This window comes from Micromys minutus, assembly GCF_963924665.1.
Source record: "Micromys minutus genome assembly, chromosome: 23".
Lineage (NCBI taxonomy): Eukaryota > Metazoa > Chordata > Mammalia > Rodentia > Muridae > Micromys > Micromys minutus.
This window is the reverse complement of record NC_137958.1, coordinates 3,673,837-3,692,790: the sequence shown is the minus strand read 5'-3', so window position 1 is coordinate 3,692,790 and position 18,954 is coordinate 3,673,837. Positions and strand designations below refer to the sequence as shown.

General features: G+C 43.3%; 1 protein-coding gene across 19 annotated transcripts in view; it reads right to left on the bottom strand.

Moving 5' to 3' along the window:
- DLGAP1 (DLG associated protein 1) overlaps positions 1 to 18,954 on the bottom strand; it is a gene marked incomplete at both ends in the record, with an annotated part of 276,037 nt that overhangs the window by 17,176 nt on the left and 239,907 nt on the right. For all 19 annotated transcript variants that reach the window (XM_080936291.1, XM_080936303.1, XM_080936302.1 and 16 more), the window contains one exon: positions 9,715 to 10,136. In XM_080936291.1, coding sequence (XP_080792417.1) covers positions 9,715 to 10,136 — 422 coding nt within the window. The remainder of the gene's footprint in view (positions 1 to 9,714; positions 10,137 to 18,954) is intronic.

Genomic DNA, 18,954 nt, shown 5'->3' with positions numbered 1-18,954 from the left:
TTGGTGAAGGTGCAGCCTCAGCTGCAATTGATGGCCCAGGACTGAAACCTAGTTGAAGCCTAGTTGCAGCAGAAGACAGCAGTGATCTGGAGATGCCAGTACCACGAGATGACCACCAAGAACATCAGCGGAAGTGGAGGACAGGCAGCTGGAGCCTAGAAGACAAAGTGTGTGCTACAAAGGGCAGAGCTGGAGAAGTGACCCAAGCCCTTGGAGGATTGTGAGTAGACCCTAGATGATTAGAGTTTGATTTGGATTGTGTCTGTGCTCTGGTATTTTTCCCTTTTGAAGTAAGAAAGTATTTAGTGGAGCCCACAGGTAAAAGACTTTAAATTTCAAAAGAGATTGGATATTTTAAAGGGATTGAAATTTTAATATGTAAGAATCTGTAAAGACTGGGACTTTTAAAGTTATTTAGATCTTGGGGATGAATAAGAAAGTAAGGGTTGAGGCTTAATAGTGATGTGTTCCTGTGTCAAGTTGACAAGGGGTCAGTTGTTCTGGCTGATTGTGTCAACTTGACACAAGCTAGAGTTATCACAGAGAGAGGAGCCTCCGTTGAGGAAATGCCTCCATGAGATCCAGCTGTGAGGCATTTTCTCACCTAGTGATCAAGGGGAGAGGCCCAGTTCGTTGCGGGTGGTGCCATCCCTGGGCTGGTGGTCAGAAAAAGGCAAAAGTCAGAATCCTGAAGCAGCAGAGAGTTGGGTGGGCGCCCATCGCTGATTGCACTCAAGACTGAGCTTCCTTTAAGCACCTGGTTTCTTTCTTTCCCCTCTATAGACTTTAGGGTGAAGGAGGAGGTAGGGCAGAGAGGGAATCCCTCTTTTTTATTTTATTTTATTTTTGGAATCTCTCTTCCTATTTTAAAGTCAGGAGAAAAACCCTGTGTCAAAAACCAAAATAACAACAACAAAAACAAAAACAAAAACAAAAAACCAAAAAACAAAACCAAAAGCAAAACAAAAAAACCAAAACAAACAAAAAAGGGGTGTGTGTGAGTATGTGTGTGTGTAGAGCCCAGAGGTCACCTATGGGGTCATCTCAGAAACACTATCCATCTTGTTTTTTGACCCAGGGTCTCTCATTGACCAAGAGCTCAGCCAGTTAGGCTAGATGGCTAGCCGGCAAGCTCCATGCTTCCACCATACTGGCATAAGGGTTATAATGCCCCATAATGCCTGAATTGTGTGTGTGTGGGGTGTGTGTGTGTGTGTGTGTGTGTGTGTGTGTGTGTGGTGTGTGGTGTGGGTGTGTGTGTGTGTGTGTGTGGTGTGTGTGGTGTGTGTGGTGTGTGTGTGTGTGTGTGTGTGTGTGTGTGGTGTGTGTGTGGTGTGTGTGTGTGTGTGTGTGGTGTGTGTGTGTGTGGTGTGTGTGTGGTGTGTGTGTGTGTGTGTGTGGTGTGTGTGTGTGTGGTGTGTGTGTGTGTGTGTGGTGTGTGGTGTGTGTGTGTGTGTGTGGTGTGTGTGTGTGTGGTGTGTGTGTGGTGTGTGTGGTGTGTGTGTGTGGTGTGTGGTGTGTGTGTGTGTGTGTGTGGTGTGTGGTGTGTGTGTGTGTGTGGTGTGTGTGTGGTGTGTGTGTGTGGTGTGTGTGTGGTGTGTGTGTGGTGTGTGTGTGGTGTGTGTGTGTGTGTGTGTGTGTGGTGTGTGTGTGTGTGTGTGTGTGGTGTGGGTGTGTGTGGGTGTGGTGTGGGTGTGTGTGTGGTGTGTGTGGTGTGTGGTGTGTGTGTGTGTGTGTGTGTGTGTGTGTGTGGTGTGTGTGTGTTCACTCAAATTCACACCCTTAGCCAAGATGCACCTGTAGCTCTCCATTTGGCCGTGCACTCAGGCAGTGAACGGCAGGGCTCACAGACTGACTGTAGCTGTGGCGGAGGCAGCCCTGGACAGAGCCCCAGTGATGGCGCCGATAGCGGGTCAGTACCATGCACTGCTTCTGCAACCAAACCTAAAGCAGGCAAAGCTGCCTTAGGGTTTCATCACCAGCCTCGAGGCCCTGGCCCAACTCAGGAGCCTCCGTGGGGATGGCGTCCACTTCCCTGGATGCTCTAACCCGCTGAGGCTACAGTGGAGTCAGCCTCCCTCCTGCACATGCTGTTTATCTGAAAGTTCCACTTAGAAGTTGTCCACAATTCAGGAGGCAAAGATAGATTACCAAGAACAACAAACCGGTACTTTATCCTCATCCTCGAGCCAGAGAAACCTGAGCCTGTGCTTCCCCCCAGCCGGAGACGGCATTCCTAGTGTGAAGGGCTCAGTTCCATCTGGTTGGTTCCTTCCCTGTTAGATAATCCCACCGTATCCATGGAACATGCGAGCCACTGTCAAACCGCACTGAGCCATCTCCCCGGGACAGCTGCTTCACACAAGGGCCTCATTGTCTGAGGGGAGCTGGTATCACTTTCCTTCAGGTGCTGGGGAGACAAGCATTCTGTCAGCTGCCTTGGCTTGAACGAAGCCCCGCCCACTGCAGACATCCACTACTCTCTCATCTGGCCCCAAACCAGGACAAACCGGGAAGGCTAAAGGCCTAAACCAAGAACCGAAGTCTTTGTTCTGCTTTGCTTTAATCAGGGTGTGTGTGAGGGGAATGATAGTCCCACATACCCACAGAATTCATGGGTTTTTACTCTTCCAATGCAGGCAGGCTTGTTTTCTGTTTCCCTGGGGCTCCAGGTAAACTGGAGAGAGTTGTCCAGTCTGGGAATGCTAAAACCTGTATCCCAGGGAGGAGCTGTCGGAGTTCCGATAATTGATAAGTGAATATGAGTTTAACATAATTTGGATCATTCCTTCTCTAGTATGGATGACCCTAAACTAACTACCCTCGCCCCCAAATCTCAGCTTTGCTTTAAAAATTGACCCAGCAAACAGGTTCTTAACCACAGCTCTTTCCCTCCCTCACCCCTCCTTTCTCCCTCCCCTTCTCTCTGTTTTGGACTCAAGGTATTTAATGAAATCTCTTACATTCTTATGAACATGACAGCTTCAGAAACTGCAGCCTTTCATGCAGGTATGTGTGTGTGGTTAGAATTGAGTCTAAAGCCTTGTGCATGCTAGGCAAGCTACCAGCCACTTACCCGTACCCCAACACACCTGTGGGGGTCAGAGGTCAGCTAGTGGGAGTGGGTTCTCCCCCTTACCATATGGTTTCTGGGACAAGAACTTAGATTGTCAGGCTGTATAACAAACACTTTTAAATGCTAAAACCGTTACTCTTAAGGGTGAGGTGTCTCACCTACCACACATACCACAATTTTCAAGTGTGCAATGAATTTCACTAAGTCCGTGCATCAAACATTTGAAATGTTTAAAAACATGGATAACTCTGAACCCATAAAATCTAACATAGTGGGTTGGTGGTAGTGCATGCCTTTAATCCCAGGAAGCAGAAGCAGGCAGATCTCTGAGTTCAAGGCCAGCATGGTCTACTGAGTGAGTTCCAGGACAGCCTGGGTGACACAGAGACACTGTCACAAGCAAACAACAAAACAAATCCCAAATCCTTGCCTATACTCTAATTTTAATCCTAACTGGAATTCTCATCAGAACCCTCACCCTATGATTAATCTTAACTCTAACCCTAACTGTAACCTTAAACCGAACACTTTCATAACCCCAACTCTGGAATAAAAGTTTAAAAAGCAAACAAGAGGTTGGGATAATCCTGGGACTCCAAGGGGAAATTAAGCAAGTATGTTTCAGGCATATTTGAAGAAAAGGAATTTCTCTTTTCTTTACCACATATCTGTCCATAAGCCTACGGATAGCAGGTCTCCTAGGACATTCTTGTAAACAGCCATCTTTTCCTTTTTTTGTTTAAATGTGTAACTTAACTATAACATGAGGGTTGGGGCTCCAAAAGATACTTAACCCCGATCCCTGAAGTGATAGGTGTCTCCTTTGCACAGGAGGCAAAGAACATATCACGTGATCTGGACAAGCTAGAGGTAGCTGCTTGACTTGATTTATTTATTTCTGGTATATATGAACTAAAACAAACGAGAGTTAGTTACTTAAAACTTAGCTCTTCCCTGCAAAATGGGGTTAATGGTTTTCTTACTACTCTTCTTTGAGAGAAAAGAAAGAAGGAGAAAGAATGGGGGGGAGGTTGAATCAGAGAACTCAGAATACTGAGAAAGCCCTCCGTAACTTCAGTCTGAGTCAGTCATCAGAACAGAAGAGCAGCTGCCAAGGGGCCAGGGGCAACTGCGTGCAGTGAGCTTTCCTGAGGGTTTTGCCAAGCAACACACAGCATCACTATCTTGTCAGATGTAATTCGTGTTGTGTCTGTGTTTGTGACCTTAGACAAGATACTGCCAGAGAGCTGTTTGGAGGGTAACAAAAATGGCACCTGTCAAACATCTCCGTTCTCAGGGGGTGTGAGGGTACCCGGATTCTGCAGGGGCTTCTTGCTGTAGAGAGCTGGATTCCACTAACTTGGCTTTGCTTTATCTAAAGTTGGCAACGGTCTGTCTGTCTTTGGAATTACCAGCCAACTTCAGAAATTGGAGATCTCAGCAGACTAGAGCATGACTTGGGGCACAGGATAAAAGAGACGGATTGTAAGTGATGAAATTGTATTTAGAAGCAGGGCTCACATAGACTACCTACCTGCTGTGCACACTCCTACCCCAAACCTCTCCTCTAACCAGAGGAGGCCATATTGTACAAGGGGATCATTTTTTTAATAAACACTACAATAACTGCTAGTCACTTGCTGTGATCTGAATGTTAATAATCCTTTAAAAATTCTCTGTTGAAACTCTTCACTGAGGTGGGGTGCCTGGAAGGGAAGATTAGGAGCCAGGCAGGGTGGTACACATCTTTAGTCTCAGTTCTTAAGAGGCAGAGACATGCAGATCTCCGAGTTCAAGATCAGCCTGGTCTATAGAGTTCCAGGATGACACAGCTACACAGAGAAACCCTGTCTAAAAAGGGGGTGCGGGGAATCAAGCCATGGGGTTGGAACTCTCGTGAATAGCTTTAATGGCTTTCTAAATGAGGCCTGGGGGAACTCGAATGACTTCTACCACCTGAGAATGCTTCAGGAAGATCCCATGCTAGAAGCAGAAGGTGTACCCCATCAGTGACTCTCAATCTTAGATTCCCCGTCTGGGTTCCTTGCTTATAGCAGCCTGACCAGACTCAGGCATTATTTGCTAAATGCTTTTTACACAACTAGGCAGAAAGGTATTACTAAGTTAAAAGGCTGGGGCCTAGAAACATGGCTTAAGGGGTTCAGAGCCCTGGCTGCTCTTGCAGAAGACCTGGGTTTGATTCCCAGAACCCACATGGTGGCTCACAACTTCGCCAGTTCCAGGGAATCCCATCCCCTCTTCTGGTCTCTGAGGGCACCAGACATGCATGTGCTTTACCGGCATAGCAGACAAAACGCCCGTGCACATAGAGTAAATAGAGAATCTTTAAAAGTTTTGTAAGATTAAATATTTCAAAGATTTAAATGTAAACTTAATGGTGCCATGCTATGCAGCAGAGAGGCTGGATATATAGGAATAAAGCAAAAATCACTTGCTGGGAACGCTGGCCAAACTTTTAATCCTGGCACTCGGGAGGTAGAAATAGGGATCTCTGTGGGTTTAAGGGAAGCCTGGTCTACAGAGGGAGTTCTAGGACAGCCAGGGCAAAACCCAAAAACTCAAAACCCAAATAAGAATAACTTCTACCTTCATAAAACTTTCTTCCATCTGAGAGCAGGGGCATCTGAGTACACTAGGCATCTGGGAATCCTGGTGGCTACACACAGCGCATCCCAACAACAAACTGAGCTTGGAACAATAAGTGCTTGAGGTGTCCTCCAGAGTCATGATTTTGAAACAACCTATAGTTTTAGTCTTCGCTCTGTCCTGCCTTCTATTTTTCCCTTTGTTTTTCTTTCTTTCTTGGTTATTTTTGAGAGTGTATTTTAATTATATTCCTCCCTTCTCTTTCTCTTTCCAAACTCTCCCATATAGTCCTCCTAATGTCCCTAATTGTTGTACACAAATATGTGATATGTATATATATACACACATATATGTATGTATATATGTGTGTATATGTATATACGTATATATGTATGTATATATGAGTGTATGTATATATATGTATGTAAGTTACTTTCTTTGTGTTGGCTTGAGGCCTTGTGGATTTTATCCCTTTTCCTTTCTCCCTCCTGTCCCTTTCAATCTTTTTTTCCTTCCTTTTACTTTTTCTTTTCTTTTTTTTTTTAAGATTTATTTATTTTATTTATGAGTAAGTACACTGTAGCTGTCTTCAGACACACCAGAAGAGGGCATCAGATCTCATTACAGATGGTTGTGAGCCACCATGTGGTTGCTGGGAATTGAACTCAGGACCTCTGGAAGAGCAGTCAGTGCTCTTAACTGCTGAGCCATCTCTCCAGCCCCTCTTTTTCTTTTTCTTCCCTTGTTGTTTTTGAGAGGGTCTCACTATGTCTTGGCTGGCCTGGAATTCTCTTTGCAGACCAGGCTGTCTTTGAACTCAGAGATTATACCATACCTGCATGTGTCTCCCAAGTGTTGATAGATCAAAGGTGTGCACCACCAGGACCCAACATGGATCCGATATGTTTTTGAAACTCATTCTTATTTTTAATATGTATATACAAGCCTGTCTCTGTGTGGGTAGAGCACACGGGAGTGTAAGTGGATGTGGACGTCCGGGGTTTCAGATGCCCCGGAACTGGAGTGACAGAAAATTGTGAGCAGCCTGGTACGGGTACTGGGAGCCGAATTCAGGTCCTTTAATTCCTAAGAAATTATTGTGGAAGGCTGGAGAGATGGCTCAACAGTTAAGAGCACTCACTGCTCTTCCAGAGGTCCTGAGTTCAAATCCCAGCAACCACATGGTGGCTCACAGCCATCTGTAATGAGACCTGATGCACACATTCAGGAAAAACACTCATGCATATAAAATAAAAATAAGTCCTTTAAGAAGAAAATTGTGCACTGGATGTGGGATTATGTACTTGTCACTCAGCTGCTCAGAAAACAAGGGGGTCACTTGGGGGCCCCGTGTTTAGGAGCTAGCCTGGACAGTGCGGAACAAGACCCTGTCTGCCCCCATTCACCCCTCCTCAAAAATTAAATTGTCATTTTTATTAGGAAAGGTTACATTTAATGTTTTCATCTTCATGAGCTATTCCCTATGTACAAAATATCCTTTGTGGCTGGATTCTCTAAGAACATAAGACTGGCAGGTGCTGATGGGTGCTCCATTACAGGAAAAAAAAAAAAAAAATCTCTATTTTTATGCATGTTCAGGATTTGTTCACCATCAAAGTCAAGTGGTTATTTAAGAAATGAACATAAAGACCACAGCATGACAGCTTTCTTTGGATGGTTCTCACACAAAAGGAAGCAGGTTTTTATGCCTCAATTTCTTTGATTCAAAAGTGTTACCAGGGATAGATAGGCTCTAGCCAGGTTGGTAGGGTGCTGGCACAGCACGGTCAGAACCTGGTTCATCTTCTGAACTGCATAAATGAGCTCACACTCATTTGGGAAGCTGGTAGGAGGATCCAGAGTTCAAGGCCTTCTCTGCTGCAGCCAATTAAAGGTTAGCCTGGGATATAAAGGACCCATCTTAAAATAACAACAGCTTCAGGAAAAAAACAAAACAAAACCAAGTTATTTTTTTTCCAGAGGACAAGAAGCATGAGAGGCCAAAATACACACCCACCAAAAAAACTTATCTCAATTTCAGGATTCTGGTCAATACGGCTTCAACCTAAGGTGATTTAGTGATTTTTTCTTTTTTTTCCTTAGCAACTTTTTTGTGTAACCGAAGCAGAGTTTCTCGTAGACCAGGCTGGTTGGCCTTGAGCTCACTATGTAGTTGAGGATTGATTCTCCAACCTCCACCTTCCTAGTGCTGGGATTGCAGGCCTGTGCTGCCAAAATGCCGATTACTATTAGTGTATAGTTAAGTTTAGCCTGAGGCTGCCTCCTAAATAGCTGTTAATTTACCCTAAAAGATACTTTGTCCATAGGGAATAGTAGCTTAACTGAATGTATCAATAGACTGGTAAATAGCAATTTAGTTTCAACCCATCAGAAGTGGCCATCTGGGGACTGGAGGACTCAGCAACTAAATGTACTTTTTTTAGTAGTGCTTTTGCAGAGAACCTGGGTTTGGTCCCAGCACTTGTGTGGAGGTTATTAACCATCCTTAACTCCAGTTCCAGGGGATCTGACGCCCTTTTCTGACCTCCGTGAGCACCAGATACACATGTGGTACACATGGCACACATACAAGCAAAACACTGGTATACATAAACATTCAGAAACAAGTCTTATAAAGGAAAGTGGTTAGCTAGCCATGCATGGTGGGACACAAGCTTTAATCCAGCACCGAGGGGTCAGGTGGATCACTGTGAAACTTGAGAACAGCCTGGTCTACGTAACAAATTCCAGGCCAGCGTGGGTCATACGGTGAGACCCTTGTCTCAAAAAGGTAAAAAACAAACCAACCCAAAAGTGGTCACTGGCCATGCCTGGTGATGTGATGCATGAGGATTCCTACACTACCATAACTTGAAGGCTGACACCCATCTATAATCTCAGAACTTGGGTGGTGGAAATAGGAAGAAGTTCAGTCATCTTTGGTGCTGAGCTCCAGAATAGCCTGGGTTATATAAGACCAAGTCTCAAAACAAAACAGGCTGAAAAATGCAATGAGCAGGGATTCTACTGGCCTGTACATTATTGTCATTTTAATATCGTGTGTTACTAAGACTAATAAAACTGTAAAGATTATAACATATGTGCACACACACACAGACACACACATACATACACACACACACAATGGGTAATAGTGTTAATTCTCAACCTGACAAAGTCTAGAATCAACTGGAAGAGCTTATATTTGGGAGATTATCTTAATTATGTATACTGTGGGTGGCACTATTCCCTAGGCAGGGGAGCAAACTGAGCACTAATATGTATATATTCATTTCTTTTCTTTGGATGGGTGGGACATAATGAGACCAGCTGTTTCATATGCCTGCTGGGTGACTTTCGCCTGAAATGGTGGTTTATGAGCTGAAGTAAACCCTTTTTCTCTTAAGTGGTTTTTATTAGGATATTTATCACAGTAACACAAAAGACCTTGTACTGGATAGTTTTATGTTAAATTGATATGTTATGATCCTCTGAAAGGAGGGAACCTCAATTAACAAAATGCCTCTATAAGATGGAGCTATAGGAGGGCTGGAGAGATGACTCAGTGGTTAAGAACACTGCTCTTCCAGAGGTCCTGAGTTCAATTTCCAGAAACCACATGGTGGCTCACAACCATCTGTAATGGAATCTGGAGTGTCTGAAGACAGCTACAGTGCACTCATATATATATATAAAGATGGAGCTGTAGACAAGCCAGCCTACATTTTGTTAATTTGTGATTGTGGGTGGTACCATTCCTGGGCTAGTGGTCCTCAGTTCTATAAGAAGGCAGGGGGAGCAAGCCAGTATGCTCTGTGGCTTCCTTCCTTCCTTCCTTCCTTCCTTCCTTCCTTCCTTCCTTTTCTTTCTTTTATAGTGTAGTCTAGATGCTTCGGGTTTCTCAGCTGGAGTTGTCCAGCTCTTCCCCAGGTTCAGGTTTGGGCCAGTGGGGACGAAAACAGGAAAATGCACAATCTCAAACCAGCGGGGCCCACAGCACGGTCACAGACACAAGCGGAGGCATTACTTACTGTCCTCTGGGAGGTTGTTCTCCCTCTCTTCTCTCTCCATTTGCTTGCACCATCCTTCCATGCGGTCTCGCTCTGCCTGGAGAAGCTTCAGGAACCAGTGGCCGTCCCTGTGGCACACGGACCTCTGAACAGCCTCCAGAGGGTCTTCTGTGATAGAGTCAATCCAGGGGTCCGGAGGAGGCAGGATAGAGGGGTCAAAATCTGTGTCAAAGTCATCGTCGGCTGCACAGGCATGGTAGTGGTTTCCTGAACCCTGGATGCTGACGGTAGAGGTGCTGGCATCCCTCGAGAACTGTCTGGCCATTGGGCCAGGACACGAATTGTCCTCTATAGACTCCAGAGAATTTTCCAGATTATCATGGAAGTCCAGGTCAGCCTGTACGGCAGTTGTCACACTGTTGGACCGAGTGAACCTGCGGAAGCTTGGAAGAGAAGAAAAATGAGATATAGTCTCAGGGTGTTTATTGAAACCTAACTACACCCTGTTTCTTTTGGTGGTGTGACATGGTTTTGCCCCATCTTTTCCATCTGGGTGTTTGGAGAAACTATTGGGGTAACCTTTGAAGTGAAAAGGCTTGGTGGTGACACACACCTCTAATACCAGCTCTTGGGAAACAGAGGCAGGGATATCATAATGCCAGCCTGGTCTACACAGTAAATTCCAGGACAGACAAAGCCAGACAGAGAAACCATGTCTCAAAAAACAAACAACAACAATAAATAAGGTAAAGATAGTCATACATAACATATTATGATCCAGGCTATTCTTGCCACTGAATGCATCTAGGCCACTGCTTGGGGGACAGAGGCAGGTGGATCTCTGTGAGTTTAAGGCTAGCCTGCTCTACATAGAGAGCTCCAGAACAGTAGGGACTACATAGTAAGGCTCTTTCTCAACCCCCCCCCCCCGCAACACACACATGAAAAGAAAAATCAAAAGCTGTTGACATGATCAGCTTTAGTTACTTCTGTAAGTTGCTAATTCTCCAAAGAGCCAAAGTGTGTGTGTGTGTGTGTGTGTGTGTGTGTGTGTGTGTGTGTGTGGTGGAGGGGGTGAGTTATGCATAGTGTGGTATGCAGGTTTGAAAGTCATGTTCAGAAGTCTCTTTGGTTTAAGAAAGGCAGGACAATTCTGGTAAAATGTCCTACTCCCTTCTTGGCTGTTTCTCTATTCCTTCATCTTTGTCCCTACATGCTAAATGTCACTTCCTGACGTTGAGCTTTCTCTCCAGCTGCCTGTGTGTGACTTGGACGGTGTTTATCACCATGGCTGACATTTTGGCTGTTCTACTAACACAAAAATCTCAACTGCAGAAATATTTAGTCTTTTCTCCCCCAAGATCTTTGATTGCCAGGGGATTGAATTTCCAAATATACTAGTCCGCTTGTGTTCCAGCAGAGTACGCTCTCCAGGGAAGGAATCTGTTTCATAGAAAAACCAGTGGCCTACTTTCCCCTGTTTCAGCCACACAAATGTCCCCATCATTCCTGAGAGCTGTTTCTCACTGTGGATTGGGTAATGTATCTACCTAAGAAAAATTACTTGGCAGCAGATTAATAGACGTTTGCAGTTTAGCCACCCATAAAGAAATAAAAGTTAAGCAAAATGAAAATGGTTTGGGATTAAAGGCGGTGTCTTTGAACTGCAGCACTGGCCACCCCCAAGCTGAACCTCCTACCCCTTAAGTCGATAAGCAAAAGCTTTCTTACACTCAGAGCTTTCAAAGGATGTTCTGCACCACAAAACTGTTTCAAGTGCAGAGTCTCCTGTGGGAGTGGGCAGAGGGTGTAGGCAGAAGGCGTGACCAAGTTGTGATTGTTTTAAATTGCTGATAGGGACACAGGAAAGGGTCACTAAGATTAAACTCTGTAAAGGGGTAACCCTAAAAGTTGAGCCTGGTCTTGTTGCTCTGCTTGCAAACCCACACTTCCCAGTATTGATGCTTTCCTGTGTGCCCTGCAGGCACAGTGTGTAATGATTACACTTTTGAACAAGGCCAGCCAGTATGCAGGTCTAGAATGCAGAAAGCCAGAGATGAGAGACTGGATCAACCAGTGCAGAGGACAATGCCCTGTGTGTTTTGAAGACTGAGTGACAAGCCACTGACTAGCAGTCAGGGCTGGGGCCCTTGTGCCTGAGAAACAAGTGGGTGTTTCTGTTGAAAGGACTTTCTACGCTGGTGCTACAATGTTTCTATATGGAACAGGTTACAAATAATTTTACAGGTTCTTGTGGGGAAAACCAAAAGGAGGAACAGCAAAGCATTGCCATCTTCTCTCTCTCTCTCTCTCTCTCTCTCTCTCTCTCTCTCTCTCTCTCTCTTGCTCTCTCTCTTGCTCTCTTTCGCTCTCTCGCTCACCTCCAGAGCTTCACTTCACTCCCATGCTAACATTTGTTTACTTTCTGGACCTGCCTGGCATTCAACTAGTTCAAGCCAAGTAGACATTTTAGGGAGGCTAGGTCATTCATTCCATGGCAGAGCCCCTAGCTTCTGGTCACCCTCTTTATCCCCCTGTTTTCATAGCAGTTGTCCTTCAGAATTAAGTCTGACCATTAAGTTGGAATCTTAGGTCCCTTCTTAGGGACGTTCATCTTTTCTCACCAAGCTCCTGTCGAGGTTCCTGTGGGATTTGAAAATGTATTCTATTCCCCTGGGCCACAGCTGTCTCGGTGATTTGTGAGCTGGCACCATTTCTGATAAAGACCCAACATAACTCATTATACAAAATAAAAAACAATATAAAAGAGCAGGAGATTGAGGTCAAGACTCACCTAAAAATATAATCTTTCTAGTCAGAGCTTGTGAGTGAAAAATGGGTCTGGGAAACCAACCTAGGTCCTCTAAAAGACCAACTGGTCTGAACTGCTTCAACCTCACTGACACATCTTAACAGAGCTTTGGTTAAGAGAAAGTCATAGGCTCTCTTCTTTCTGTTAACTAAATGATCTTTAAAACGAAATACACATGCAAAGTGAAAGAAATGGAAAGAGGGAAACAGAAGGGAGAAAAGAAAGAAAGGGAGGGAAGAAAAAAAAAGAGGGGCGGGTCAGGAGTATATTTGTAGAACTAAGGGCCATACATTTGAAGCCAGCATGGATTTAGGCTGAATTTCAGGCTTTTGAAATTTGAACCCCCTGGAGGTCACGCCTTTAAACTCAGGTGCTGATTAGGTTACCTGGTTGTTAAGCAAAGGAGAGAGACTGAGAAGGGTGGGTACTGGCTACTGGCTGTGTCTTGTTCAAGGAGATGGTAAGGAGTGTGCTGAACCCAGAATTTCCAAGGAGGGCAAAGCAGGGATGTAACCTTAGACTTAAAATGGCTGTTTCTCAGGCCTCTCCGCCCCCTTTCTCTCTCTCCCTCTCTCCTTTTACTTTTTGTTTTAATATCTCATTTGGTTGAGATCACTAAAAGCTCAAATATTTACACCTGTGTAAATATGAAGTCACCCATGATCAAAGGAGGGATCTTTTTATAGTGGCTGTCATTGTGGTCAGAGAGAACAGTGCAGCTTCTCTAGAGTTGTTTTGAAGAATAGGGTCATGGGGGTGGTGAGGTGGTGAGGTCACCTGATGACCAAAGATGAATCCCTGGGACCTGTACAATGAAGAGAACCAATTGATTTCTGTAAGTTTTCCTCGGGCTGCCCACACTAACCTGCCCACTTAGCAAACACACAGGGTCATGTGTCTCAGGCAAGCCTCTAACCTGCTGTGCAGCCCAGGATGACCCTGAACTCCTGAATCTTCCTGTCTCCTCTTCCCAAATGCTAGGATTGCAGGTGTGTACTGCCACAGCTACCTCTGAGCCTGTGAGCTCCGATATGTGAAGGCAAAGTCTTTGACATTCAGAGCTGGGTTACTTCCGGAGTTCCTGATCGAAATGGAGGCAAGTTTGACGGAATACCAAGCTCTATTTCTGGAGGTGAGACGCAGGTCTTGTCAGAGCTGGGCAGAGTGTCCTTCAGTCTGGTGGCAGACCACTGGCGAGCAAATTTTATCTGTTAATGGAGGGTCTAATGGTGTAGTCCAAGCTAGTCTTAAACCCATGACCCCAGTGTAAGCTGACAACTTCCATATCCGTTTCTAGAAGCACATTTTAATGCCAAGATATCTTTTTTGTTGTTGTTGTTTACAGTCAGCAAACTCGTGAGGTCTAAGTATCAAGCACAATGGGAAAGTACAGCAGGAGAAAGGAAAAGGCAGGGTGTCCATGAGTGGGAAAATCAAGTGTCTCTATACCAATTCTCTTTCCACCAACATACAAGAAAAGAATCCGGCCTTCCCTTCAAGTGAGTGTTCACATGTCTAAATTCACAAAGCGTTCATTGTGAAACACAGTTTATGGTCTGAATAGGACATGTGCTGGATGCATGACCACTGGCTGGGAAGTACTTGGGAAGTGATAAAAACTCTAGGAAGTTGGTTTGGGGAACATGGTCATTGGGACACACTACTGAAGGTAATTGCTATTCCTCTGAAATAAAGAATTCCCTTATTCCTCTGATTCTGGTCTGCCTAAGTTGAAGAGCTTTATCACATGTTTCTAGTACAGTGATGGCAGCCCAAGCACAGGGGACCAAGAGCCATGAACTGATTCTTCTGAAACCATTAAGACAAAAATCTTTGCTACTTGAAGCTGATCTCTGAGATAATTTGACCAAAGCAACATGAATACGCCAGTAGACTTAAATCATACAAAATTTGGTTCCAGAAGTGGGGTTACTGCTATGACTAAAAGCTGACTATGTAGTTATTAAGCCTTTAAAACTAACTGGTTTGAGGATGGAACTTGAAAGAGTGTGGATTTGAAGCCTAGAGATGACCAGAAGAGTCAAACTGGTGATTCTGGTAAAAATTCAAAAGAGTGTTGACAGAAACGTGAGGTCAAGATTATGTTGTGATGTTCCAGATGGGAATGAAGATTTCATTGGGAAACAGATGAGAAGCGATTCATGTTATACTCTGACAAAGAACTTGCCTACATCTTGTCCTTATCCTAAGACTTCGGAGAGGCTCGAGATACCTGAGACACATGCTGTGACCCCAGTACTTACGAGGTAGGGTGACCTTCCCAAGTTCAAGGTCTCTTATTAGTCACAAGGTTAGGACCAGAGAGTAAGATCCTGTCTCAACAAAACTAAAAGTCTACAGTTTCTGAAGAGTCTAGGGTCATTAAAAAGAAACCAGACGTTTTTGCATTGGGACAACAAGAAAGATGTCTTGGGGGATATTTCAGGAACTTGATCAGACCTTATGGCAGATTCAAGAAAAAAAAAAAAAGTCATTTGTTAAGTTTTCCTTGAAAGACAGAGCCTCTATTATACCCTGTTTGCACAGGGCTGCCATGAACACGATTTATTAAGGAGTTATTTCACCATGCACAGCCCCCAGCACTCCAATCCTAAAGTAGCCATGGTCACAGAGACAGGACACAGAGGCAGGGCTGCTCAGGTCTCCTGGGGTTCCCATCACAACAGCAGGCTCCAGACCTGGAACCACAGGACTCAGTGTCTGTAATCTTGGGTTTGCTTTGGTTTCACCCCTCATTTCTGTGCTTTATCTATGAACATAATATATTGGAAGCATGTAACCCGATTTTTAAAGTCTACAGATTCTACTCATGTGTCAGAAGACACACACACACACACACACACACACACACACACACACACACACACACACACGGGGGGGGGGGTGTAGTGGGGACGAGCAAGCATGGCAATGCCTATCTGAAATCCCAATATTCAAGTACTTGAGGCAAAAAGATTGCTTTAAGTCAAGATTAGCATAGTCTACAAAGCAGAACAGCCAGGGTTACATAGACTATCTCAAAATAATGGTAATAAAATAAATGCATAAAATACATACTTTTGACTGTTGAGGTTTGGTCTATTGCTATGGATTCTAATGCTGAATACTAGTCCCTAGAGAAGAGGAAATACACACACGCACACACGCACACACACCAAGTGATACTATGTAACCTTGCTCCTTGATTTAAAACTATTGACTGAATAAGGACAGCCTATAGCTGGGCAGAAGAGAGGTAGATGAGATTTCAATTCCCAGGCTTGGGGTATTAGGAGGACCATGAGGGGAGATGAGAAGAGAAGATGAAGAGAGAAGATGCCATGAGGCTGGTGAGTCATGAGGCTGGCCAATAAAAGTTAAGAGTGGCCCAGGGGAACATGGCAGATCACAGCTCGGGGTTGTAGAATAGCTTAAAGAGTTGATATCCGCCAAGATCTAGTGTTTCAAAGGCTTATTATAAATATATAAGTTTGTCCCTTATCTGGGGTAGAAACCTCCCATTGAGATTAAATACTTACTACTATACTTGACGTCAATAAAATGTAATGAAACAGGTAAATTTCACACAAAATCTACTGAAAGCCAAAACAAAAACTACTTCCTAACTCAGTGATGGCATTATTCAAATACCAAACACACAAAGATCTTTCAAAAAAACAAAAAACGAAACAAACAACTCAGAACAATATCCCTCATGAATATAGATAGAAAATATTAATAGAAAATTGCCAATTAAATCCAATCTTATATGGAAAAGATACCAGATGATGAAACTGGAATACAAGGTCAGGCAAACAGAAAAGAAAAATCAAATGGTATGCTGGTACATGCCTTTAATCTCAGCAATCAGGAGACAAAACCAGGTGAGTCTCTGTGAATTCAAGGCCACTCTGGTCTACAGAGTAAGTTTCAGGACTACATACTGAGACCCTGTCCCGTACCACAAGCAAACAAACACATTTATTTAAAAAAATATTTACCCCAGAGATGCTCCAACATAAAATAAGGGCACATGCACCACAATGTTCATAGCAGCCCTATTTATAATAGCCAGAAGCTGGAAGGAACCCAGATGTCCTTCAGTAGATGAATGGATACAAAAATTGTGGTACATTTACACAATGGAGTACTACTCAGCTATCAGATACAATGACTTTATGAAATCCCTAAGAAAATGGATACATCTAGAGAATATCATCCTGAGTGAGATAACCCAGTCACAAAAGAACAGACGTAACATGCAGTTACTGATAATTGGATACTAACCCCAGAAAGCTCTGAACATCCCAGAAATAACTCACAGGCTATATGAAGCTCAAGAAAAACAAAGGCCAAAAAACGAAAGCCTCAGTCCTTCGTAGGAAAAAAATAAATGTATAGCACCCTCTCAGAGTGTGGTACACCTGGACCTTAAATCATTAATAATTCAAGAGCTAAGAATATAGCCTTGTGGCAATTTTTGGTATTCAAAGATCATTATGCTTAATCTATACACCAAGAAATCTGTTTGCATGTTATATTCTGTCCTACATGTACTTTATGCTTATGGTAACTAGTGGGATTTCAATGCATGCTATCAAACCTCTAAAAGAATTAAGTACTGACAAAAATATTCATATAATGTTATGCCAAAATGCCTTTAAAAATCTGTATATGTATCCCTCTTTTTAAAAAATAAAGTTGTAAGAGAAAAAAATATTTACTTGGGCTGGGGAGATAGCTCAGTGGTTAAGAGCACTGCCTGCTCTTCCAGAGGTCCTGAGTTCAAATCCCAGCAACCACATGGTGGCTCACAACCATCTGTAATGGGATCTGATGCCTTCTTTTGATGTGTCTAAAGACAGCTACAGTGTACTTACATATAATAAATAAATTAATCTTTAAAAAAAAGAAGGGCAAATGCTCTTTACCATTGAGGTTAATCTCTGCTCACCTCCAATAAGTAAAAAAAAAATGAATGAATTATTAAATCAGTAGTGTCAGCTAATTGGACAGCCAAATGAAAGAGTAATTTTGCATCTTTACCTTAATTCACATAAAAACAAATAGCTGAAAATGAACCAAGGTTAAATTTAGACTATGATAAACTTGGAAGAATATATGCAGTCAAATATTGACCTTGGGTTTGGTAATGATATTTTATTAAATAATTAATTAGCCAGGCAGTGGTGCCACATGATTTTAATCTCAGCATTTGGAGGCAGAGGCAGGTGGATCTCTGAGTTTGTGGCCAGCCTGGTCTACCAGAGTGAACTACAGGATAGCCAAGGCTACATGGAAAAACCTTATCTCAAAAAAATTTTTATTTTTATTTTTATGTGTATGTGTGTTCTGTCTACATGGTGCACCACATTTATTCCTGGAGCCCAGGGAAGCCAGAGAAAGGCATTGGTCCCCTGCACCACTAAGTGGTGTGAGCTGCTCTCTAGAAGAGCGGCCAATGCTCTTAGCTCCAAGTCACTTCTCTAGCTCCTTGGTAATGATTTCTTAAGTGGGATACTGAAAATATAAATAACAAACAAAGGGATGAACTGAACTCTTTCAATAATTAAAAACTGTTTCTTCAAAGCACCCCATACAGAAGAGAGTGAGAAGCCAGTTCATAGACTGCAGGGGATAAATGTTAAATCTATAAGGGTCTGATGTGCAGAATACACAGAATTCTTAAAACATTGAATAACCAGAGAACAAAAAGTCCAATTTTTATAAAACAGAAAAATGACTTGAACACTCTCCAAAGAGCTATACAATTTCCCAAAAGATGTGAAAAAAATAACTCAGTATTGATTAGAGAAATTCAAACCAAAGCACTAAGGAGATAGAACATCCATCATCCACCAAGATGCCACAGAAGAAAAAACAAAGTCAGTAACAATAATAATGCTTCCCCTACTGATCACAGAAAACTACCCCCCATAAAAACAAAACAAAAAACAAAAATAAAAAAACAAAACAAACAAACAAACAAACAAAAAACTCCTGGCTGTCTTTGAACTCAGCAGACCAGACTGGCCTCAAACTCAGAGACCCTCTACCCTGTGTCTCCAAAGTATTGGAATCAGTGCTAGCAAGCTGTCATTTTAAAACTTTAAAACATTTGCATGTTTTGTCTGTGTATGTGCAGGGGTGTGCATATGGCCCAGCACATGTGTGGGAGTCAGAGGACAATTTATGGACCTTGATTCTCTTTTCATACCACATAGGTCCCAAGGATCGAACTTAGGTCTTTAAGCTTAGCAGCCAGTGCTAAGCTCTCTGGCGTATTTAATAACAGAGAAAAGTTAAGTGGTAATGTTCTTTCTTTAATATTTTATTATTTTATGTGTATGGATGAGTGCATGTATGTTTGTGTACCGTGTGTGCCTGATGTCTTCAGAGACCGGAAGAGCTTGTCAGATCCTCTGGGACCTTGTGAGTGCTGGGAATAG